Raw genomic sequence first — 24,613 nt, forward strand, 5'->3', positions numbered from 1 at the left:
GTCCATAAATGGGTATCGAAAGTAACAGCAAACTATCCTACCAACCCTCATGAACTTATAAAACCATCCTCATTGCAAGCCAGATATAGAAAACGAATCCCTCAGGCTATAGGGATAGGTCATGGTCACCGGTCGCAAATGCAGCTGCATTCTGCGACGGGGCAAACGTTATGCTTTGCAAACCATTCTCTGGCGTGATGTGCATGGAAACCATGATTGCAATTGATACAGAAGACGACAAATCTGCGCATGATGTCGGCCTCTGTGGGTTTACGCTGCTCCTGACCAGCATCGGCGGCGATAGAGGCCCTGGACATTGGATCTGGGGAGCCCATCCAGAGCGTGCAAACTCCACAGCGGGGCATCGGCCGTCCACACCTAGCGCAGACCATTCCTGACATAACAGCCGTGCCCAAGGGATTGCCAGAGGTCGGATGCACCACTTCCCCTGTAGCCGAAGGAGGAATTTGGGAAGATGCATCATGTTGGGTGAGGGGTCGAGTGCAGTAGTTACAAGTCAAGCTGACTTGTTGTCGGGGCGGCTCGATGAGTCTGCGCCCGTCCCAGGTGACAGCAAACTTGCGCGAGCCGACGTCGAATCGCGCTCTCTCTAACTGGAGTTTCCATGAGTTCATCTGCCAGCGATAGGTTTCACGCCATGCTTCATACCGAGCCCTGCCCCAACCACTCCTGATGAAGCGTGGGACTGTGTGGCTCATGGCTAGAACCGGCGTCTGGACATCATTGAATTTGTTGATATAAGATTGGAAAAGGTCCAAGGCAGAGTGGCCAAGCCCCGTGAGAACTATACCTTCAATGTCGCCTTGCCGGATGACTTCAGCAATGGTTTCCTTCAAGTATCCAGACAGTTCCGCGTCAGGAAGCCAACGTAGAGCTACTTCGACGCGGTACCTCAAGGGAAGCGTAGACTCGTGAATAACGGACTTCCAATCTCCTTTACTCACGAGCGCCAATATAGCTCGTGCATAGGGGTCTGTGAGTTCCTTAGCGATCTCCGCGCACGTCTCTTCCCAATCTGAGTCGGTATCGCCTTTGGCAGCACCTGCGATAGCCATGGCAAGCAGCTTATGCGCCTGGGTGGGCGTGTGGCTGCGCAACGCCTGATATGCTAGTTTAGCCTCGTCCTGAAAGACGGCCAGTGCAGCTGCTTTAGTATGCTGATTGTCTGCAGAAAGGCTTTTGACAAGCTCCTCCAATTCGCGATGAGATTGTGCCGCACCACAGAGACGCAAACAAAGTCGTCGATGTTCCGGATGAGCAGTCTGACACCCTTTTGATTCGGGCAAACCCAATTGCTCCCGCACAATCTCAATAATACTTTCGCTGACCGATGGAGACTCGTCCCCACTTGGACCGATGTGCCGGCTGTCATAACTTTGACCTGGAAGAGATTAGCAGACCGCATAATGAGCAAAGACGGAATTACGCTACCTAGGTCATTGTTCCAGATATCGTACACCCCCAGGTAGTTGAAATCCAAGCCATTTATGATCATTGACTGATCAGACGAGTCTGAACGTGCGCCTATACCGCCTGTCAGAGAATCCATACTGATGTTATCGTAAACACTACTCACGTTCTACCCAATCCCAGAGCCACTGAAGTTGAGGGTCATCGGCTAAAATTCGCTTATTGCGAGTTGCGTCGAATAAATAGCCTTCCTTGCAACGTAGTCTGTTTACGGTCAATAACGCCAAGGCTTCCTCTGCAGTGAGAGGTTGACCCAGAGTACCCAGTGATAGATTCCTTTCTCGAGATTCACGACTGGAGAGAGGATCTTTGACGCGGGCATCCGATCGCGCAGCTCGGCCTCCTTGCGACAGCTTCCCCTCTTCTGGGGCTGAGAGATTCGCCTCGCGAATGTTCTCAATTACTTCTGAAACCTTCGTCTGATCCCCAAATGCGGGCCGTAACTCAGTGAAATCGAGATGGTTCTCAGAGCTACCGCGGATCAGAACACCCTGAGAGGATATCCGCACAGGCGGAGACGGAGGCTGTCCCGTAACCAGGCTGACTTGACCATTTCCAGCTAACGTTATAGCGGTGGGCTCGCTGGACGTACTCAGGTTCAGAAAGTCAAACGCCACAACTCTATCTGACTCCTTGCAGCCTCGGGTGGGATGATTGAATGGGCTGAGGACCTCGCGGATCGATTTCGTATAGATTTGTTCTGGATAGTTATGGAAGGAACCTTGCCCGAGGGTCTCCTCCATGGACGTGCGATAGTCCTCTGACAAGTACTCTTTGACGACGTCAAAAGTTTTGAAGCAGCCAGTGTTCGAAAGCGCACCCAGACAGCCTCTTTTTGTCCTCGAGAATCGCAGACTCCAGAGAGATGTTTTGGGACCGAAGACATTCTTGAATTCGAGCGCTGGGCCCGGATGCCCGGACTCCAGCATATTCGCACCGCCAGTGACATTAAATCGGGAGCTGGCCCGTCGGTCCCAGATGCAGATGGTAGGGTCGTTTGTCGGATAACAGGATGCGATATAGTTCTCATCAAGCGAGTTGATCGCGAGATTGTGCACGCATCGCGTGGCAAATTGGAGAGACGGATTGCCGGGAGCCTCTGTAGGGAATTAGCTGCCCGGCCAGAAAAGAAGGAACGTAACAGGGTACAGCGGTTCTGCAAAGACGGACAAGACACTTACCTCGAAGATCATATATTCTCACGTATTGGCCCTTCACCCCGGTGACAAGCATGTCGGGTTGATCTTTGAAGAATTTGACACTCGTGATCGGCTCCGAGCTAGCCAATTTTCTGAGAGGCTCGACATATCCCTTGGGACCTTTGTTGATCATACGCTGGTTGACATCCCAAATATTCAAACAAAAATCGTTGCGAACCCGGTCCAGCCCGGCTGCCAGCAGGCCGTGTCTACTGAACGAGACAGCATTACAATACCGCTGATGGCGAATGGGGAATGAAATCGACTCCGCATTCTCGCTGCTCAAGCGCAAGACAGTCGCGTCGCCAGAGGATTGGCCCACAGCAACTAAGGACTCGTCCACTGGAGACCAATCGAAGGCGCGAAAGGCGGGCACCTTGGTGTGCGTCGACAGCACTTCATACTCCAGATTCTTGCCGTCGAATGCAGTGGCTTTGCAGAGTCGGAAGGTTTTCCCGGTCACGTCTACGGAGAGAAAGCGCTGCTCCGCTGTGGTAGAGGACGGGGCCCAGCGAATGGCAGTCTCCATTTTTGTTTCCCTGCGGCTTGTCTGGACTGTCGAGGGAAGGATAAATCACCTGCACAGTATGTACCTTAGTCAAGCAACCTGGCCCATTCTAAGAAGCAACGCCCAGCTCGCAAGGCTAAGCTGACTCGAATCGAGAGACAGGACGCATAGTAGCAGTAAGTACTCTTTAAAAGTCAAGGTTGATGATACGAGGGCGCAATTCCAGTGATTCCCAACTCGCATTGGAATAATCAACAGGGTAATTCCTCCCGTGCTCTCTTCAATCGCTAAGCGCGTCATTACAACAGCCCCCGCTCTGATTGGTCGCAGCTGTTATCCTGGGGAACTCCTCGGGCCGACAGCTGATCCGCTTATTTTTTTATCGCTTTGGGATATTTTCTTATTTTCTTGTCGGCCTTTATCTTACCTGTGATCAGCAGCGAATTACTGAACGGCATTGCAACCGTTTTTCAGTGACAAAATGCCCAGAGAATACTCGAGGGAGAAGCGATCTCCTTCTGATCCCACGACGACCAGTAAACGAAAATACCACGAAGGCTCGGAAGACTCTCAACCAGCAAAGAAGAAGAAGATACTCCCTCCCAAACATGAACATAACCACCCCTCCGTGAACGAGTTGAAGAAGCGCATCCGAGATGTCAAGCGTCTGCTCAACCGGGTTGACCTGCCAGCCGATGCGCGCATTGTCCAGGAGCGTGCGCTCGCGGGATACGAGAAGGACCTTGAGGACGAGTTGGCGAGACGCCATCGGTCCCAGATGATCAAGAAGTATCATTTTGTTCGATTCCTCGGTACGAGAATCCGACTACAATTTGATTTTGGCGAATGCTTTGGAGCTAATATGGACGGTCGCAGATCGAAAAGCCGCCTCAAAAGACCTCAAGCGTCTTCTCCGCCGTGAACAGGAAATCTCCAATTCCGATCTCGACCCAGCAACCAAGGAAGAGAAACTAGCTGCTCTCGCGGCGAAGATCCACGCTGCGCATGTGAATCACAATTATACCATCTACTACCCGCTTACGCAGAAATATGTCGCGCTCTACGCAGAGCAGAAGAAGCAAAAGAAGGAGTCCAGTGCACAATCGGAGAAGCCGAATGAGCCGGACGCGAAAGTTGTCAGCAAACTMATATATGAGACGACGGGTGAGAGACCACCCATGTGGCGTGTAGTCGAGAAGTGTATGGAAGACGGAACGCTGGATCTTCTCCGTGAAGGGAAATTGGACGGTGCGGAAGGCGAGAAGAGCTCACAAGCGCCCGAGCAGAAGAAGTCGAAGAAAAGCAAGGATGAGGATCAACATGCACGCAACAAGTCCAGTAAGGAGAAGGTCTCCGGCAAGGCTAGCGGAAAGTCGAGGAAATCAGAGGCCAAGCCTGACAGGAAACCCAAACGGTCCTCGGCCATGGAGGGCGCATACTGGAGTGCTAACGAGCACAAAGATGATGATAATGAGAGTGACGGTGGTTTCTTCGAGGAGTGATTCCATTCGCATTGCATCTGCGGCCTGTCATTGAGCGGTCTGTTTTCAAGTCGGTTAGCGTCTGTATTCGGCTCTTCCATTCATCCTGTCACAAAAGCATTCATGTCGTTGTCTCTATCCTTCATATCTTCTATTTGATACCCAAATCATGAAGGCTCCTCAGTTGGGACTGAAATATTTTGTGTAGTGCTTCTTGACATTGTTTCGCTCTCATTATGTGGGGATACTGTGAAAAGAAACCTCTTCCTGCACCAGCTGATAATGATTTTGGGTCATATCACACTTTATGAAGACTCGAGCGAACAAAGTCCATTCACCACTTCCTCTCTAAGTAACTGCAAGACATAGACATAGATACTGCTCAATTATACACCATGAACTCCGAACCATTGTACCGGGTCAAAGAAGACAAACACGTAACCGCGAAGAAAATGTACCAATCAAATAGACTGAGGCACGGCCCAGACTTTCAGGCTCAACTTGAGAAAATCACTCGAGTGCATCCTGACATGCATCGGTTCGTTGAAACAGGTCACTTCGTGCCTCACAGAAGCAGCCGATACGTATTGGGACACGGTGGCAGCCCTCCAGCATGACCAGCATTGAGACTGCCTGTGTCCGGGTTCCTCCTACCCCTGAGGAGGTGGTAGTATGTGTTGAAGATTCTAAAATTTCAAGTATTCACCAAGTGAACGAATGGAATGAAAAGAGCCTGCTCATCCCATGTTAMCACAAAACGCCCGCGGATGCAGTAGAAATCGAAAGGAAAACTGAGGTAGCAAGGCATTTCGAATCACTGAATGCTTTTCACATGACAGTGCAACCTCCGCTCTGCGCTCTTCTGCGTCTTCCTCCAAGAGCCGAAATACCACCAATGCCATATGCATCTTCATCATCGTCGCCGTTGTAGAGCCGCTCGGCCTCGCGAGCTCGGCGCCGTCTGCGTCGCGCACTGGCTCCACCAACACCGGCTTCTTCTGTGGCCATCATATAATCGGCCCATTTGCGGTCTAGCCTACTCGCGGCAGCGAGGTCCCCGCGCAAGACTCGCTTGTTATGTTCATCGACGGTCATTTGCCAGCCATAGAAGCATTTGAGATGGATGATCTCGTTGGGAAACACCGGGGGCGGCGGTGGCGGAGTAATCGAGGAAGTACTCCTAATCGCTGTTGTTGGTGAGTCGCCTTCATCAAGCTCGTGTGTCACTACCGTAACCGCCGAACTAGGTTTGCGAGAGCGTGGTATGTATGCGTTGCTCGAAAGGACCTCCTTCACTCCTGCCCAAGTGACGTTGGCACAATCAAAAACTACCAGGCGCAAGCCAATCTTGGGAAGATTTTCAGAGTACCCCCGCTTACGGACGCGAAAACTGGCCTCCATCAAAGTGAGATCAGAGATTCGAGTATTATCCATTTCCACAGACCGAATGTTGGGGCAGCTCTTCATCACCTGAAGCATTCCAACGTCACCTAGGCTCTCGCAATAGCTGATATTGAGGTGTTCAAGACGTCCGGCACATGCACACTTGGCAAGTTCAACTAGCGTGTTGTTGGTGAGCTGCTCCAGGTCTTCAAGTTCAAGGTGAGTCAACAAAGGTGTCGTGCGGATGACATCGATGACGGAATCGTCGCTCAACTGCGGGCATTGAGATAGCTGGAGGCCCTCGAGCTCGGGAACATTGTGGGCCAGACATTTGACTCCGACATCTGTCAAATCTGGGCACTGGTGCACGTCCAGATGTTTGAGACGCCGGGGTGGGACGATTGGCCGGTCGGTAAGCACATCAATTTCAGGGTCAATACCATGCATGAGAGCTTTGAGGCTGTCATCCGTCAGATCGGTACGGCTTACGATCAACCTTTCCAAGGTGTTCCTCTTGAACAATTCAAGGGTAAATTCTTCATCGTGGAAACCACTGATTTCACTAGCCCGCAAATCCTTCAATTTCGGGCAAGCCTGGACAACTTTTCTCAAGCCGGTGGTGTTGACTCCAGTGCACCACGAGATATTAAGAATCTCGAGGTGCGGACATTTCTGAGCGATAATCTTCATGGCGGAGTTGGTCACAGTTGATAATCCAGAGACATTGATGTATTCAAGGCGAGGGTTTCGTAGCAGAAAACAGTGGATGGAAGTCTTATCGATGCGGCATCCTTCAAGGGAGAAGTTGACAACGTTCCGACAAAGGTCTGTGATACGCTCGCCCTCAGTGGCCCACTTTTCTCGAAGCTGGATGCAGCCTCGGAGGTTGAGATCTCTAACGAAAGGACCACCAGAGGTCATAAGTTTGACAAGACTATCGCTGGGAATTTCGCGGTAGTAATCTGCGGCATCGACACACGTCCACAGCTGGCCATCATAGCACATCTTGTGCCAGGCTCGCGAGACAGCAGAACAACGTATGATTTCCTTTGGGGTCAGATAGCTGAAGATGTTCATTTTGATCTCGTCCGGCATGCGGCCCCAAAAGTCGAAAACGACCTTCGGCTTAGGCGTAGGCTGCTCCGCAACCACAATCTCTTCTACCGGTGCAAATTCCAGTGGTGACCCACGGGATACCGGCCTCAACTCGGTCGGCAAGGGAACTGTCTTCGGATTGGAGCCACTTGGAGTATCGGTCCCGACTAGGCGGATTCGGGCATTTCCATCAGTGTGCTCACCCGGTGAGCTCGGGGTTGCAGGACGGGCATTCAAGCCTCCATATAGTTGCGACGAGCTTCCATTGCCGAGGCATGGATTATATGCTGACTGACCGAGCGAGACACAGGATAAGGAAGCTTTCCCATCCCGACGGTAGCCGGTAGAATGAGACCTGCCGCGTCTAGTGAGACTCGGGCTGGACGACATCCGCTGGAGACTCTGTAGCAGCTTGTGTCGCCCTTTGAGCTTTTGGGGTTGCCCTATGGGTATTTGGCCTGTCGATGAAGTCGGACTTGCCGGAGAGCCCGTCCCAGGTGACGGCTCAATCTCGTCGGGAAATGCGGCGGCCATACTGGCAATTGTGGGATCAAAGTGCGGCGGTCGGTCGAAGGGTGCGATGTGCTGCAAGGGCTTTTTCTGTTGCGAACGGATGCAATCAAGACGATTCGGGAGAAGGCCCTGAGGCACAGATAGGGAAATTCGTGAAACTGACGACAGGCGCGGGGATCCGCAATCGAGATTGGCCTAGAAACTCATAGTGAGGTGATGCAAACGATTCCGCTACTATACACAGCCAGAATATCCAAATAATGGCACAACCACGTTCTGAAGACAAGGAGATCAAAATCAAACACCGTCCTTCCTAGATATGAAGCACTGCTCGGAGCGCTGAATATACAAGGGAGTATGATGGTGTAAGAGTGCGAGGAGGAGAGTCAAGGTTGGGTGTAGTCTCAAGCGACAGTCGTTGAGGTGTCTTCTCAGCTATGGGACCGTCACAAACTGTACCATGGACCCCGTTAACCGCGTAACCCGGGGGCTGGCCAGAGAATCGACCGGGGAGAGACGTCTGGGTCGAAGTAGCCAAGATAGTTTAGCAAACGTCACTTAGGCATCATCCACAAGTGTTTCGAGAGAGATGGATGAGAGAGAGAAAGAAAGATGGCAGTCTGTTATGGACTAGGGTGACACCGAGAGAATATCAAAAGCAGAAGGGGGGAGAAAGAGAAAAGAGAAGCCTTACCCTTACAGAGAAGAGGAGGGGAGACAAGACATCCAGTCAGATTTTGGGGAGATGTGGGTAAGCACCAATAACGTTGTCAGACGGCTATGGATAAGGGAATAATTACTATTGTATGTTCATTGTTATCAACAGTATCATGTCCAAGGGTGTCAGCAGACAATCGCAACAGTGTCGGCTGAGCCACCATTTAGACTACATATCATCCTCATCTTTATCACAACACCAAACCAAGTTGAAAATTCTTCTTTGGAGCAACCATATTGGTGAACAATAATGGTAAAATTGATACAGAAGCGTGTGGGAACAATCCAGTGTCTCCGCCACCGAACTATTTTATTACTTGTTACCTAGTATTATCAGACCCCACAGGTCTTATCATTTATCGATAGGTGATTGTTATCCTTAGCCTCCCCACTTTTGTCCGCCAGTGGGCTCCTCTGTACTGTCACACATCAATTTATTCTACATGTATCTGTTCGTCTTACTCTCAAAAAAGACGGTCATGGATATGCACATGGCCATAAACAAGGCTATAGATGTTCAAGGGACAGCACTCAAAGAAATGATAAAGACTTTGTTATTTACACGTTATTTACAGAGTAGCATCTATCACCAATGAAAGTGCACAGGCCACCAGCACAGGGTGACAGGAGACCTCCAAAGGTCACAATGCAGAAGTTAATGTCCTGTCAGTGTCCTTTCAACATAGAGATAATCATAGACTCAACCAATGAAGCGAAATCTCAACCGAAAAACAACCACCAGTCGAAAGACAAAGAGATGATAGAAGGCATTTCGACCGAGTGGCAAGTTGCAACGGGTACGGACTATCTACGGCCACATCCCCACAGACATGGATCGAAATTCAGAACCCAATAAAATCACCCGCAGTCGCCGTTCCTGACCATCACTGGAGGCGACTAGTACTGAGATGGCAATTTCGGTGACTCTCGTCGGTAGTCCATTGACTATGGAGTGAGAATCTACCGACTTCCCTCCACTGAAGTGCTCATTGAGACAAACTATAACCCATGTACAATGGACACTGCTCTGGGCTCTTTTTTGCCTCTTCGCCTCACTCTTTAAGATGGAGACACTGTAAGGTATTTATTGATCACGCCACGCCACTTACAAGGGGTTTATTGGTACATGCGCATGTTCTTTACAATACACAGCTCATTCACTCAGGTACCTGTCTATTATTAATATCCCTCATACCCCGCCGCATGTATTGAGGACTAGCCTGGCCTTCCTACATACCCCGTAGTATGGAGTAGTAGTATTCCACAGGATGACACTCCGTACCCATCGGGCCCAATGTCAATGGTGGCTAATACACTTAACTAGATACATACCGAACCTGTAATCGAGTCAAGCCATCGGCCGCACAGAAAGGCCAAGACTGATTATGGGCTGGATAACCAACCATGTAGAGAGTCGATGCGCATTGACAAATTAAGGAAATTCTCTCTTCCACTGTCAGAAAAGGTACTTCCTCTGTAAAGCGTGGGGGTGATTCCTTATTGGTATTTTTTCTAAAAGACCATAGACGCATAGAATAATGAGGTTGTCAACCCAGTCAATAACCCCATGTCTCCATATCAAAGATTGTTGGTCTAAAAGCGGCCTAAGGGGACTAACACTCTTAGCCTGAAGATAGTCTCACTTCCCCGCGATGCCCCGCAGCTAATCGAAAACAGTACCTCTAGCCCAGGCAGTACGGATGCTAGTTAAGGAAGTGGAAGGATGAACATGCCCATCCCACTAGTTTGGCTTTGATATGCTTGGGTGCTTCACATGAATCATTGCACCTTGGAATCTGACAGGCCTATCGCTCTTCCACAGAATTTCACCAATCCATCTCTTTACATGTCTAAGCTTATCATTATATTAAATTGCTGCTTCAATTAATGTGCCTCCGGGCTACGCCATGCTATCCGGAACTCTGGAGACAAAAGCGACTATTTGCAGCGAGGAGGAAAAGCCCAGTAAATGGATTATGATGATGGGTATCTCAACTTTCGTACCTCTATACATCATGACCTCTCATTCCGCCGAAAACCTTCTCCATTGTTCCCACCCTGTGCCCCTTGATGCTTCTCCTCTCCTTCAGCCTTGAGGAAGTACCAATATCATACAGCTTCGTGACTCCATCTTCTATGTCATCCTGCCTGTCATCAAGGGCCACTGTGATTCATTTCGTTTGGAAAAATCTTCGACGCCATGCAAATTGGGTTGGTGACTAACGAAGAGCGCGGAGGGGGAAAAGCGAAAAAGAAAACATAAGTCGGCTAGAGGGAGAGTTTGTGGATGTGTGATGAATAAGAAAGGAAATCGTAATAGCAGGTCGGCCATATTTCTTCCAGCGAAAAATGTCGGTATATAATTCTTAATTCGTAGGTGTGTTCGAGCTGTTATCCAAAAGAAAAGAAACTTCGCCGTGAGCCGCAAATTGAGGGAAGCGTTGTTACTTAGTTGTCGAGCATCCATGGATGCTCCATAACTTCCGTGATCGTCAAGCGGTTGTCAACATCCCGATCAAGCATCTTTCTGATCAGATCAATGCATTCCTCCGAGAACGGCAAGAATGGTATCCGGAGCGGGTGGTCCAGGATCTCGTCGATGTTGTAAAATGGGTTTTCTTTGTAGACGATGGTGTAGAGAAGGATACCAAGGGCCCAAATATCCTGCTCTTTGCCTCTGTAAGATTTGCCTTGCAGTACTTCCGGGGCAGCATAGTCTAGAAGTCCGATATGTCAGACTAGACGATATCACTTTAGGAGCAGCGTGGGGATGGACTTACCAATAGTCCCCACAAAGACATCAAAAGGCCCATTCTTGATATAGGCAGCGCTTCCAAAGTCGATGATTTTGATCCTGCCTTCGCCGTCCAAAATCACATTCTCGTCTTTGATATCGCGATGAACAACCAACGCTTTCGTATGAAGATGGTGGATAGCATCCACCACCTGTCGGAAGATGTTCCTGCACTCAACCTCATCCATATTCACCTTGAGTTCGATGTAGTCGAAAAGATCCATTCCCGGAAGACCATGTGGCATCATTTCGATATAGTAGTTGACATCATCTTCGAAGAACCCCTCCATCTCAACAATGTTCGGGTGCTTTAGACCATCACGACGAAGGTAGTCGAGAACGTGAATCTCCAGAGGTACTGTTCCCAGCCGACGGTCGCGAGTCCAAGTGTCCACCAGAATCCGCTTCTTTGTGACGTACTTCAAAACGACTTTCTTGGACGGGTTCTTCTTTAAGCGAGCGAGCTTGACTTCACCGTACGCGCCTTGTCCCATCTCCTCGAGAATCACATAGTCCGCAATTGTTCGTTTCTTCTGAATTTCCTTAGCATTGCTATGCTTCACTTCAGGTACAGGTTGGACAGGTTGATCTGTCAATGGTTCCGATGCTGCTTCACTGAGCTGCTGACTTAACGTAGAAGATGGTATCTGAGGCTCCAGCGATGGCTTTCCGGCGCCCAGAGAGTGCGCAATAGACGGGCTTGCCGTCTCGGACCGTTGTCGTGGGGGAGGAAAGTTCGCCGACGGTCCTATGGAATGGATCTTTCTCGAATAGGTGACCCATAAAGCATACACAAGTTCCTTTACGGCGATTGCATCTTCCTGATAATCACCTGATCCATCATGTCTTTCTATGCCCTCACTGTGGTTTTGACGGAAAAAAGTCTCACTTTCCACAACGCGCAATTGAACATCCACGGCAATTGTTGACCCGTCACGATGGGCGGCAGTGATGCCCATCGGTTCCAGGAACACGGAAGCGACATTCGCCTTACCGTCGCGGAGGATAGAAAGTGTCCGTGCTCTTCGGAAGCTGGGTTCAGAGATCACCACTCCCTCCACCAAGGGCAAATTTTCCTCTTCGCTGAGCACATTGAGAAGAGTGTCGAAGCCAGGTATCAGGTCGTTGACATGCATACCATCAGGTCGCTCATGGCCGAAGAGGGCCGAAGAAAACACTGGATTAGAACTAATCACCTTCAACGTGGACGAAGATAGGACCATCATGCCCGCAACGTGAGGAAAGCTGGATACTCTGAGACAGCGTGGATCTTCTTCCTTTCCAACGATAGCCGGGATACAGACCTCAGCAGAAGCCCGGGCAGCAAAGTATTTTGTTTCGGCAAGTTTCGGTATACCTTTGCTGGGCGGAGTCGTAAGGCAATCCTTGGGCAAGTGGGGGAGAAGGTCAGTGATATGTGATCCAAGCTTCACCACGCCCTGGCCCCAGATCTTGTCGGTTTCCCCACGGGTACCAGTGATGGTCCAGGAGTCGTCGCAGGAGATGTAGGCGACATTTTCCTGTATTTCCTCGAGAACCCAGATAAGGCCCCCGCGTTTCTCCATAACCCAGACACTGGCGGAACCTTTCGTTCCATTACGCTTCTGAATAGGTATAACATCTCCACATAGCAGGACGCCTCGCGATTTTGTAGCGGGATGATTCAGATGCCTCGAGTTGCGTTGGCTGGAGCCGTACCCGTCGTCGGTCTGGGCTCGCCCCGATTTGACCATTCGAGAAGGCGGTTTACTGAGGAGTTGTGCGGTGACACCATTGCCCATCCCCATAGACTTCGGGTGGACCGGTCTGATTGGTGATCTCTCGGGCAAAGATTGGAGCTTCGCTGCGGCGCTAGTTGTGGGGTCTCGCAATTTGGATTCAAGCCACTGTCGATGGTCCCTTTGTACGACCTCTAGGATACTTAGCCTGCGGAGCTCCGCTTGTGTGACACCAAATACGAGACACGACAGGTCATTGGCAGCCAATATCGTCCACGGCGCCTGCGACTCGGTCCTGAAGACGGCTTGTGAGATGGGATTCCATTTGCTGCTATGGGTATGTAAGGCGGGAACGGGCAACCCCAAGCCCAAGATCGAAGAGCTGGTGGATGTAACAGAGTCTGCGATAGAGTACGGTTGTGCTAGATTCTCCATCAGCTTGTTCCGGGAGCAGAGAGAGCTGGCATCCGTGTATGTACGTTTTAAGCTTACGCGCCTGGAGGAAGGAGCGGACTTCATCTCCCTTCTTTGGTGAGGTTTGTTTCCAGTGGATAAAAGATTCCCTCCGCTCGCGTCATGTCCTTGCCGTGTCGCCTTGATCTCAGTCGCGGAGCCTCCAGGTCCAGTGAAAGCTTGATCAAAGATATTGCTGCTGTCCACATCTGCGGGGCTCGTCAACGGGCCACGCGACAAACCAGCATAATTGTGCCTGTCCTCCTTTCCCGCAATACTTGTTCTCGACATGAGCTCTAGGATACTTTGTGCCTCCACATCGCCAGCCATGCGAGCCTGCGCGTTGGCAATGGCGGGATTGCTGGCGGACCAGCCGAAACGGTCACGCATAAAATCTATGGATCGTTTCAGGATGTTATGACGACTGTTGAGTAATTCGTCGGATTGCTGAGCAAAGGAAAATGAATGTAACGACTCCAGGGGGAAACGATGAAGGTCTTCCAACGTGCTAATGCTGTCATTTGAGGATATGCGCATGAGACTGGGTTTTGAGGCCGTGCTGGATCGACGAGAAGGAGTGTTGCTTTGGGGCGATAAGGGAACGAGCGACGTGGTAGATCTGTTCGGGAGATTCAGAGTTCGAGAAGGTGGTTGGCGTATACGGTCCAACCCCGATGGGCCCAGTCCATGCTCGTGCTCGAGTAGAGAAGATCTGCAGTATATAAAGATTCGATCTCAGTATCGCTGTTTCTGCACCATCACATGCAACATTCCTCGAAACGCAAGGGGATCCGTCAAGTCAACCGCTGCTTTTCTCGTTTCTTACCTCGACATATCATATCCAGAGGAAAGGCTACCGACCGAAAGCTTCATCGATTCATCACGCTGTAAGGGAAATCCTCCCAGGAAAGATTCGGATTCGGGAGATTCTGAAAGTGGTCCCAAGGGGGACGACAAAGGGCTCGGGTCACCTATAGATTTAGAGATATTGTTAACCGTTGATTCGCGATGGATCAGACGCTAAGCGCGCTCGTTCCCCGTTTCCGCCTCCTACGCAGTTTTTCCTTTCTCTGCTTCCTCGCTTTCTACTCTTATCCTTTCAGGGCCAAGAGTGCCGGTCGTGGAAGCTCTAGTCGTTATTCGCAGAGGGCTTGATCACTCGAACCGACGGACAGGTCCATGCCACAAGCAACAGATACTATTAAAGCACAACTGACACATGAAAGGGTGGGGCAGCGAGGGGAGAAAGAACGAAAGACTCATGGACAACAAGGCAAAGGGAAGTGCGCATGACTAACCATCGGAGTTGTATGATGTATTGCCCATAATGGCCGGAGAAACGACGATGTAACGACCCGCGATAACGATCGGATCGGGTGGAGAGGAGCTCAAATCGCAAAAAGCCCGAGCACTGAAGGGGGTGGGAGAGAAAGAGAAAAGAAAACCCGATATAATAGTGCTACATGAGATGGATATTCGGCATTTGCGGCCTGCAAGCAGGAAGTTGGGTCGCGGACTCCGTTTTCTGAGGTGTGTTTCCCTTTTTTTTCTGGTCGGCGGGCGCGCAGGGACCAACAAGTGCAATCGATAAACCGACCCCCCTTTTTCCAATTATTCGAGATTGCAGGACAAGTGCACAGAATAGTAATTGTCTCCTCTAAAATAAGGTCGTCTGCCGTCTGAATGAAGAATAAGCCATCAGCGGACTGAGCGAAAAGAGTAAATTCTAAAGGGCAGCTGCCTTGTAGGTCACAGGCACCACCAGATATACGTTGCTGTAGCACGCGGAGCTCAAGGGTATGGTAGACAAATCTAACGTCTCGTCGAGGTCTTAAGAATACCTACGCGTTTGTTATCGTCATTGATTAATGACAGAAGGTAGATGAATCCACGTTTAGGTAGACAAAAGTCGGAATTTGAGACAGAACAGATAAAGGACGAAAGCGTTCTAAGAGCCTGAAGAGAGCGGACAGAAAGGCGGAAAGATGTGACGAGATGGAAAGGATGGGAAAGACACGTAGGAAGTTGCACCTAAGTAGTCTAGTTGATGGATGTAAACCGCAAGCCTTTTTGTTGTTTTCATCGGTGTGGAGACTATGGATGTGCTCAGAAGTTAAGGTCTTAGGCACATAAGTAGGATCATCCATCTCATGCTGGAGAAGGCAATGACGTCCTTTGATTGTTGGGCTTCTCTTTGATTGTATGGATGAGCACAGCACAGTGTTTTCTTTAGCCTGTTCTTAGTCTTGCACGTGGGGTACAACTGGTATGTCAGAATCATTGGAGAGCAATATACAATTGAGAGTATGGGATACGAGGTTGTACCTATATAGGCAACGGGAGATGTGAAACTTTAGAGTTGACAGTAAGAACTGACCAAGATGATGTAGAAAGACTGATCAATCTGGTATACTTCGAACCTGGGTAGGATATGTCCAGGAAGATTCAATTCTCTCTCTCCATCTGAAGAACAAAGCAATCAATGGTGATGTAATCTGGCAGCTTCCCGGTACGGAGTCCTTAAGGTTATACCAGTCCACGCCACAGTAGAGAGGTATGGCCCCCAGTAATAATATAACATCAGGTAGTGTTCGGCATAATTTGGTGGAATTTGGTTCCATTTACTTCACCCCTCCACAGGCCTTTCGACCGGTTGACCCCTCATGTTTGGGATCTTGTGATCAGCCTACTCCGTACACTCCTGTTTCTCTTATTAACAGTGGATCAGTGGATATTTCAGGGGCCACTCCAGAGAGATACTTGTAGGTTGGGCCCGCAGACTAAGGTAACTGTGAACTATCCTTGTGATTGGCACACATGGAAGCCCAATCGGGGCAATCTGGAGATTTACAATCCGACAGCCTTCGTCCACACTAACTACGAAGTAGATGCACAGTAGACTTATTCTCTGAACGGAGCTCGCCCTCATTTGAATGATTCTTGTAAGATGACATTGTGTAAATGTAAGCAGTGCTAGGTTCTACTATGCTTCCACCGACCACTCAATTATGCATCAGATTCAGAGAAATGAAGGACGGAACGTCCCCGATGACAACTTTCAGCCTGCAAGCCATCCTCCTAATACGTGCTGTCGCTTCCTTGGTTTTGAACCTTGGCGCCCCCAAGGCTTCGCAACGCGAGACTATCGAGCTCGCCCTGAGAGCTTTGATGTTCAGCGGCTCCATTGCCAAACAGTGTATGGGGTTTGTTCCTTGTGTCACCGTATCGAGTCTCCTCCGGCGGTACCGACGCCGGGCTGACAAAACTGGAAAGATGCCGGCTACCGCCAAGCATCCAAGAGAACTCGGAATCTGCCAGAGATGGGCGAACTGCCTGCCTTAATGGCAGTGATGAAGGCGCTTTGCTACTCGACGGCGACTTGTGAGGCATAGACTCCACTGCGACAGATGAGACAGATGGCTCTCCAGGATCGCTTGGGGCTTGCTGCCCTTCTTCTGCCCCTCCTTCTTCGACCTTCTTGTCCGTGGATATTGGAGGGTCAGAAGGGACATTCAGAGAGGTATCATTAGCCGCACTCTTACATTCGGCAGCAGTGATCAAAGCCTTGGAAGGGTCTTCCAGGCATGTTTGAACAGACTGAATCTGCGTAAGAGCTTGTCTCAGGGCGTCCGCAGTCGTGGCCTTGATATCTTCTGCTTTCATCAGTTGAGTGCGTATGTCGTTCAGAGCTTGACCGAGTGTCTTGGCCAGTGATTTGTTTCGTTCCTCCAAGGTCTGTATCTGAGCTTTGAGATTGGTCACCCTTTCTGGCTCCTCGGGTCTCGAGAGGTTCCTTGTATGCGCCGCCGATGGAGTGCTATCATACAGGGTAGTACGCGGAAGCCTCTCAGGCTGCATCGCCTGCATGTTTCTCCTAGCTTCGTTGACTGCACCTCGCACTGCTTTGGCTACACCCCATGATTCAGTCCGTCGCTGAAGACCTTCGGAGAAATCCTGGAGTAGACCTTCGAAACTCTTGGGACTACCTCTCACGGGTGATCTCGAAGGGGAGGTTGTTTGGCTATGTTCTCTAGAGTCGTTACGCAATTGGAATCGTCTCAATGAAAGGAATCTTTCTCCTGATCTATCGAGAGTCTTCGTAGGATCGGGTGGCTTTCCCGAGTATTTCGAGATGAGAAATCTGCCTCTTTCTGGTGTGGGATTTTGCTCCAGATAGAGACCATCGTGCACAAAGGCCTGTGGCGAGTGCGGTTGCGGGGAGGGATAGCGAAGTAATGTCGTCAGAGCGCTCGAATATCCAGCGCTCAATACTAAGGCGTATCAGCATATCAAGGGACAAACATATAAATGAAGATCGTCTTAGACGTACACTGCCACCGAATGCGTAGCAGCATTGCAACACATGTGAACTCTATAAGTTCCGGCCGCAACCCCTCGGCAAAGAGAAGATCCCACAAAGATAGTACATCTTGAAAGGGAAATTCACGACCAAATAAGAGGCGCATCCACCGACTACCTGAAAAATTAGCAAACCTTCTCGGTTGAACAAGTAGACGTGCTCGTCCACTCACGTGAGGAAGATCTGAGGCAGAATTTCCAGCGCTTGTAGGTGATCGGCTAACTCGAGGTCTGTTGTCGTCAGGAGGTTTTGATGAATGTGCTGACATTGGTTGACAATAGGTATCTCATCCATCTGACCGTTGGCAGAGCGTTCCTTGTTATGCTCATAATACACTCGAGTAGTTTGCATAACCGAGCAAAACAACGCGAAAGAGTCGTGCTCAACATAGTTAACATTGAGCAGCTGCAGCATCAAATCATCGACCTCTTCCTTAGCTGAGGGCTCCTCAAGCACCTTCCCATCAACCGCATCCCCGTGAACAACCCACAGAATAGGTGCCAATAGCTCATGCATGCCTTGTCGATAACCCAGATCCGGGTTCAACTTTGCATAGATAAACAGAATATCAATCATTTTCGCCTTGGTGGCGGGTTCACGGAAGAAGAAATTCTCTTGTAAGCATCGGTCAACATCCTGGGATATATCCGCTCTCATCTGCTCATCATGTCGTAGAGTTTGCCAGGGAGACTTTTGGGAGCAAACACATGTCAGATGTGCGAGTAATGACAAGCCACGGTAGCCGATTAGAAGTAGCATACCTCTTCATCATCCGCTAGTGGGTCAATTGTTGACGGTAAATCATCTGGATGCTCAATGTATTTGAGATAGTGCGCTTTCAGCGCGGTATATGCGTCCCGCGACTCGGATGTCCGTCGTGACCACTGTGAGCGATCGAGATCGTCGAACAGCAGGAACGCCTGCAGGCAGGTAAGCAAAATTGACCGTCTTGCCAAGTGCTGCGGCTGCATGCCTTCCAGCAGACAGATCTCAATCCGTCATTGCATAACCTGTCTCCTTGTTCTGATTTGATCGCATCTCGGAGGGCAGAGGGCGTAGCATTGTTGCGTAACAGGGTATCCCATCTCTGTCTGGAGAAACCATTAGCAAGTCTTCTCCTCTGGCGTTACAGGCAATCGTACCTTGTATCCGAAAGGGTTCTCATCTCTCCAAAGGGCTTTCAGCAGCGATGTCTGAGTGAGCAGACTTGCGATGACGGAAGGTGGATTGTCAAGTGATGCGGATCGGATCATATGAATGGAGCCTTGGTTTTGGCCGATCATTGTTTTGGTGGCGGGCGGTAATCCCCACCATATGGAAATGCGCTTTACTTCTTCATGATCGTATGGTCGCCTCAAGATCCTCCAAATCCTCGCCATCTTATCCTGAAACCACGCAATGATCTACAATATCTATATAGACTCGAGAAGCGAATTCGCACCATAGAGATTCTGGTGGGTTGGACAGCAGATAATGACTGGTACGGATGACAATTTTCGACATTTCTCGGAGTTCGACTGAGAGTTGAAAGCATTCCACCTGCTCACAAGGACTCTTTAAACCTACGAAGTGACTGTTATTCTCGCCTTCTATTTCAATGTCCGCAGACCTATTCGCCGAATTTGGATACAAGGCACCATCTGCGCAGCCTTCAAATGTCTCACATCAGCGGCGGCCCGAGTCGCAAGCACACTCCCTGATCCCCGATTTGGACGTATTAGAAGATGTGGTCTCCTCTAATCCTCAAAACGATGTTCAAGATCAGGCCCCCTCGTCACATTTAAAACAATCACAGACACCAGAAGACCAGTTTGCATTAGCCTCGAGCACGGATTTTCCAAAGTTGCAAGACTATGGCGGTGGAAGTAACGTATTATTTGACGCTACTTTGGAGCCTATGCCCGATGACGAGGATGAAGACGAGGACTGGGGTGAATTTGAATCCGCAGAGTCAGCGCCAGGCAAAAGCCAGTCAGCAGCACGCTTTCAACAGCAGGATAGTCTACGAGACAGTCAAAGTAGACCCAAAGAGGCTTCTACGCTGCTTGACGTGATGGATTCTCTATCAATTGCGGACTCGAAACTACCAGTCAGCAGCAAGCCCGTTTGCAGACAGACGATTGATAGGCCTAGGTCGCATATTAAGGCCGTTGGTCCTATTGCTGTACCCGACACTGCGCAGGACGATTCGTTTGAGGATTGGGGTGAATTCATTGACGGGCCACCTGCAGAGATCAACCCAGCGAAGCTCCAAAGCTCTTCCGGATCAATGAGTCCTCAGGGCAAAATCCCGCAGGTTCGGACAGCCGTCCTTACGTCTTCTAATTTTACTATGCCGGGAGAAAAGGTATCCGAGTCTCAGATCCGTCCTACAAACATACCCCCGCCGTCTGTTCTCTTGGAGTTGTTTCCCAGGCTTTTTGAGCAACTTCGTGAAGAAGCTACCACGGCGAGAAGAGGTCTGCAACAGGAAGACCAGCTCGAGACCGCCGCAGCTCTTGTGCTTTGCACTTTGAAGGTGGTTGCACGAGTAGTTGCTGGTCGCACTCTGCGGTGGAAACGAGATACAATATTGAGTCAAAGCATGCGAATAGGCCCCGCACGTTCAGGGAAGGCAGGCGGAATGAAACTCAGTACCGTAAACAAGAACGAGAGCATCAAGGAACAACAGGAGGCTGTCGACGTGCTCACAATGTGGCGTGATCAAGCCGCGCTCTTTAATTCTCTGATCCAGGCATCCGGAAAACAGCCCATCCAGGCCATTGCAGAAAATGCTCGGGTAATAACAGCCACCGCGGCCCTGGGAGCCATCAAAGCCCCTCACGCATGCGCACTTTGCGGACTGAAGCGTGATGAGAGGCTGCCAAAAGTCGATGAGAACGTGCAAGACAGCTTCGGAGAATGGTGGGTTGAGCACTGGGGTCATAGCGAGTGCAAGGAATTTTGGGAAAAGAACATGGGCCTTCTTGCTCGACGATAATAATGCCAAGCAGACCATGATTAGAATGCCACATTCTCCGAATCTCTAGGATTTGCAACTTTTTAGCGGGTGTTAGAACACTTTAGTTTATGGCAAAACTTTCTTTGCGCCATCACCTCTTTGTCTCTCAGTGCAGAGTATGTGGCATGCATCAGACGTTTCATTGCAAGCTCAAGGTACCTAGTTGATTGCTCGAGCTGACATATCATTTGGGCTAATCTAGCTCGGTATGTAGTCCGATAACAGAGATAAGAAACCAACGTGCATACAAAACCAAAGGGAACTTGTAAAAAATGAACTTCAGGTACGCTCAATGAACACTCAAGTTCTTGAAGATGAAAGAGGTGGTTTAGGATGTTAAATGATCAGGAGCTGCGTGGCTGCTCTTGCGCCACTGGTGGTGGCTGGTCTGGGCGTCCTGACTGTGTCACGTACTTGACCTTGTTCCCGTGCGGGGGTACTTAAGTGTCAGCTTGGAATGAGCCTGATCACTACGCCTCCTTTTCCCTGCCTCTGTACCTTGTGTACAACTTTGTACCTGCCGCGTCATTTGTATCACATCTTTGCTGGTCACGCTTATCTTCCTAATAGCTTACCTTGAAGCAAGAATTTAGAACGTTTGGTACTGCCTACCGTGGTCAACATACATGATCCCTTTCACCCGGTGCTGCAGCCGCTGTTTCCGCACTGCCCCATATATACTTTGCTTCTTCCAAACTTGTACAGTCAATCTATAAAGCGGGGAGCGTATCTTCCTGAACTCTCCATCCCATCAGGTTTGAAGCCACGTCAACTATAAGTATTGTTGGTGGGGTTCTTATCAGGTTTGGAACTTCTTGTGAAGAAGAGCGGGCAACCGGAACAACAGTATAACTCGTTGATCGCTTCCGTCAGAGTTATTCCAAACCCACACACAGAGGCAACTACGGATTACCCACCTTATCGTCGTTGAGCTCGCACTCCAGGACTTTTCTTTAGAGGTCGGTGGTAGTGGGAAGACAAAGCGATACAGGTCACCATGGGTCTTGCGTACAACGTCTATCTCACTTCCAACAAAATATTCGGGTGCAAGAAATGCAAAACGCACCTTGCCGATTACAATGATATCATCAGTCGGGTCAGTATTACCGTGTCGTGGTTCTTTTCTGTTACATGATTATTGATGCATCTGCTGATTCATTCATCTCTACCGCAGAATTTCCGTGGCCAACATGGCAAGGCGTACTTGTTCAACACCGTTGTCAATGTAACCCACTCCGACGCTGTGGAGCGTAACATGACCACCGGAAGGCATATCGTCCGAGACATATTCTGCAGGCAATGCGCCGAACTAGTAGGGTGGAAGTACGACAAAGCGTACGAGGCGAGTGAGAAATACAAGGAAGGAAAGTTCATTTTGGAGGAAGAATTGTTATGTGTGGTGTGTTGATAGCCAGCTTCCACTCTGCGATGATGGGCTGTCCTTTTGACGACAGAAGGGTCATTCAACTACCTGACAGCAACGTCGTCAATGAACGACTTGGAGGAGGTTGTGTGACTCAGATCTTCAAAGACTGATTCGACTGAGCGTTCTAGTGTGGTGTTTAGGGGAAAGGCGTTGGACAAGGCGTTCTGGAGTTCATCCGTTTCAAACTGCATAGGCGTTTACAGCAGGTTAGGGCGCAATCGAGGCTCCCTATATCAATACACCGTCAGACGGCTCTTCTTCATAGCCCTTTTATATATCGTACCTGCGTAGATGCAGGTACTACCTATTCTACATTACCACCCTGGATTGTCTACTGCAGTCTGACTTTCCGGTGAGGTCGTAGCTTTACATCAAACTGCAGATAACTTACGGTTCTGTTCACGTAGCATGCATATATTGTCTGCGTGGATAAATGGCTTTCAAGATCAACGCATCGCATGAGACGACATTTCAATACTCTTTGTTTTCGCTAGCTAAAAGAGTGTCGTAAGCCAATACCATCTCCTGCATCATTATTGTCCTGCACGGAAACAACTGTATACACATTTATGAAGACGCATTACTAGAAGCAAGCCAGTCCTGAGTCTTATATTCTATTAGTTTTAGTCTTAAATGGAATACCCGCAAGCTGGACGCTGCCCCGCATCAAAGAACAATACGTGAGGGACTGCCGTTATCGGTGTGGAGCAGGACAATCTTTTCAATTCAATCCGCGCCCTTTCTTCAAGACTAACTCTTATATAGACGTCTACCACTAAGGCCCATTACATGGAATAGTAGCTCGTCATATTGACACAGCATGGCCACCAAGGATAGTATGCGTGGGGTAGTGTTTCACGGGCCCTTCAAAGTGGCCGTTGAGGAACGACCAGTGCCCAAAATTCAGGATCCGGCCGATATCGTCGTGAAGGTCACTTATACTGCCCTTTGTGGGAGGTGAGTACACCCGCTGCTACGGTAGTGATCGTATATGTGCTAATTGAGCGGCGTCATGGTAGCGACCTTCATACGTACCGTGGCATTGAGCCTTCTGGCTCGGGGTTTATCATGGGCCATGAATTCACTGGTGTTGTTGTAGAGACTGGTGAAGCTGTCAAGAAGTTTCAGAAGGGGGATAAGGTTGTAAGCGCCTTTACAACKTCTTGGTATGTAACATCAGAAACGGGATTATTGGTCGGTTTTAGCCTACGGAGTACATGTTGATATAGTCTAAAAACAGCGGGAAATGCTTCTACTGCAAGCAAGGGTTTTCCTCCCGATGCGAGGAGAATGTCCTGTTCGGTTGCGAGGCCTTGGATGGAGGACAGGCGGAGTATGTGAGTGCTCTTTGCTGGCGCCATGGCTTCTGCTAAGGCGTTTACCAATGCCGCATAGGTCCGGATTCCGAATGCAGAAGGCAGTGCAATTAAAGCACCTGAGGGGATAGACGAAAAGTTCCTTGTTCTCATGGGCGACATCTTCCCAACTGGCTACTTTGCGGCTAGCAATGCGTTCAAGGGACGGACGCAAGAGCAGATCTCCGAGCAGACTGTCGTGCTCATTGGCTGCGGCCCCGTCGGAATGTGTGCTTTGATCAACGCACTGGAGTTCAAACCGAAGCATTTACTGGCTGTTGACTCTGTCCCGTCCAGACTTGAACTGGCCAGGTCGCTCGGTGCCGAGCCTTGGAACTTCAAGACAGACGGAGAAGGGCTGAGCAAGCGCGTCAAAGAATTGACTAATGGGCGAGGAGCGGATGCTGTCATTGAGGTGGTTGGTCTTAGCCCAGCGCTGAGGACTGGATTTGATCTGTTGCGACCATGGGGTATTCTCAGCAGTGTGGGAGTTCACAACGGAGAGGTGAGTGTCTACCAGCAGGCAGGAATCTAAGAGCGATCACGGTCCTAACCACTTTCAAGATTCCGTGGAATGGGAGCGAGGCATACGGAAAGAACCTCACTGTCCAGATGGGCAGATGCCCCGTCAGGTCTGTTTCTGAGGCTGCGTTGGAGGTTTTAAAGAAGAACCAGCATCTGCTAGGGTATGTCTGCGCATCATTTTGTGAAAACCTCCTGCGGAAGCATGCTTGTTTGACTTCTGGTTTGGCTAATGAGAAATCAGATTCATGACCGACAATATCATGCCCCTCTCGCGAGCGGTGGAGGCCTACGAGCTCTTCAATGCGATGAAAGTCCAAAAGGTCATCTTCGAAGCTGATAAATGAAAATAGTATCCGTACCGCCCGGACGGTGGAAGATTCACCCATCTGTTGGGAGATTATGGCGCGAGATGCCTATGGTTATAGAGAGGTACTCTTAATATTAACCTAGATAGATGAAGCGTGACCAAACTTCATCTCCGCCTGCCAAAAACAAACAGAATCCCAACCCAATAAGAGCCAAGCAAAGCCTTCCCGCAGTAAGGTAAGGTAATAAGTAAAATAATAAACCACGTACCCAAAAAGTGCCACTTCT

General features: G+C 49.7%; 8 protein-coding genes across 8 annotated transcripts; 4 read left to right on the plus strand and 4 right to left on the minus strand.

Annotated features, from left to right (window-relative positions):
• Positions 1-125: 125 nt before the first annotated feature.
• On the minus strand, positions 126-3,219 carry Asppvi_001351 (uncharacterized protein; the record flags this gene model as incomplete). Its single annotated transcript, XM_043297648.1, has 4 exons — positions 126-1,402; positions 1,453-1,545; positions 1,598-2,590; positions 2,673-3,219. The coding sequence occupies 4 exons, from the start codon at positions 3,217-3,219 to the stop codon at positions 126-128; spliced, it is 2,910 nt and encodes a 969-aa protein (XP_043153583.1).
• Positions 3,220-3,679: 460 nt separating this feature from the next.
• On the plus strand, positions 3,680-4,700 carry Asppvi_001352 (Efg1 domain-containing protein; the record flags this gene model as incomplete). The annotated part of the gene is made up of 2 exons (XM_043297649.1): positions 3,680-4,010; positions 4,075-4,700. The coding sequence occupies 2 exons, from the start codon at positions 3,680-3,682 to the stop codon at positions 4,698-4,700; spliced, it is 957 nt and encodes a 318-aa protein (XP_043153584.1).
• Positions 4,701-5,507: 807 nt separating this feature from the next.
• Positions 5,508-7,691, minus strand: Asppvi_001353 (F-box domain protein; the record flags this gene model as incomplete). The annotated part of the gene is made up of 1 exon (XM_043297650.1): positions 5,508-7,691. The coding sequence occupies one exon, from the start codon at positions 7,689-7,691 to the stop codon at positions 5,508-5,510; it is 2,184 nt and encodes a 727-aa protein (XP_043153585.1).
• Positions 7,692-10,835: 3,144 nt separating this feature from the next.
• Asppvi_001354 (serine/threonine-protein kinase) lies at positions 10,836-13,889 on the minus strand (the record flags this gene model as incomplete). Its single annotated transcript, XM_043297651.1, has 2 exons — positions 10,836-11,104; positions 11,168-13,889. The coding sequence occupies 2 exons, from the start codon at positions 13,887-13,889 to the stop codon at positions 10,836-10,838; spliced, it is 2,991 nt and encodes a 996-aa protein (XP_043153586.1).
• Positions 13,890-16,430: 2,541 nt separating this feature from the next.
• Asppvi_001355 (GTPase-activating protein GYP6) lies at positions 16,431-18,995 on the minus strand (the record flags this gene model as incomplete). The annotated part of the gene is made up of 5 exons (XM_043297652.1): positions 16,431-17,623; positions 17,683-17,825; positions 17,885-18,402; positions 18,474-18,632; positions 18,855-18,995. 5 exons carry the CDS (start codon positions 18,993-18,995, stop codon positions 16,431-16,433), a joined length of 2,154 nt encoding a protein of 717 aa, XP_043153587.1.
• Positions 18,996-19,309: 314 nt separating this feature from the next.
• Asppvi_001356 (uncharacterized protein) lies at positions 19,310-20,692 on the plus strand (the record flags this gene model as incomplete). Its single annotated transcript, XM_043297653.1, has 1 exon — positions 19,310-20,692. One exon carries the CDS (start codon positions 19,310-19,312, stop codon positions 20,690-20,692), a length of 1,383 nt encoding a protein of 460 aa, XP_043153588.1.
• Positions 20,693-21,710: 1,018 nt separating this feature from the next.
• Asppvi_001357 (putative Yippee zinc-binding protein Moh1) lies at positions 21,711-22,121 on the plus strand (the record flags this gene model as incomplete). Its single annotated transcript, XM_043297654.1, has 2 exons — positions 21,711-21,809; positions 21,888-22,121. 2 exons carry the CDS (start codon positions 21,711-21,713, stop codon positions 22,119-22,121), a joined length of 333 nt encoding a protein of 110 aa, XP_043153589.1.
• Positions 22,122-22,959: 838 nt separating this feature from the next.
• Positions 22,960-24,363, plus strand: Asppvi_001358 (alcohol dehydrogenase family protein; the record flags this gene model as incomplete). Its single annotated transcript, XM_043297655.1, has 6 exons — positions 22,960-23,096; positions 23,159-23,282; positions 23,369-23,476; positions 23,535-23,999; positions 24,059-24,180; positions 24,261-24,363. 6 exons carry the CDS (start codon positions 22,960-22,962, stop codon positions 24,361-24,363), a joined length of 1,059 nt encoding a protein of 352 aa, XP_043153590.1.
• Between the last annotated feature and the right edge of the window lie 250 nt (positions 24,364-24,613).

The sequence above is a fragment of the Aspergillus pseudoviridinutans genome (genome assembly GCF_018340605.1).
Source record: "Aspergillus pseudoviridinutans IFM 55266 DNA, scaffold_1, whole genome shotgun sequence".
NCBI lineage: Eukaryota > Fungi > Ascomycota > Eurotiomycetes > Eurotiales > Aspergillaceae > Aspergillus > Aspergillus pseudoviridinutans.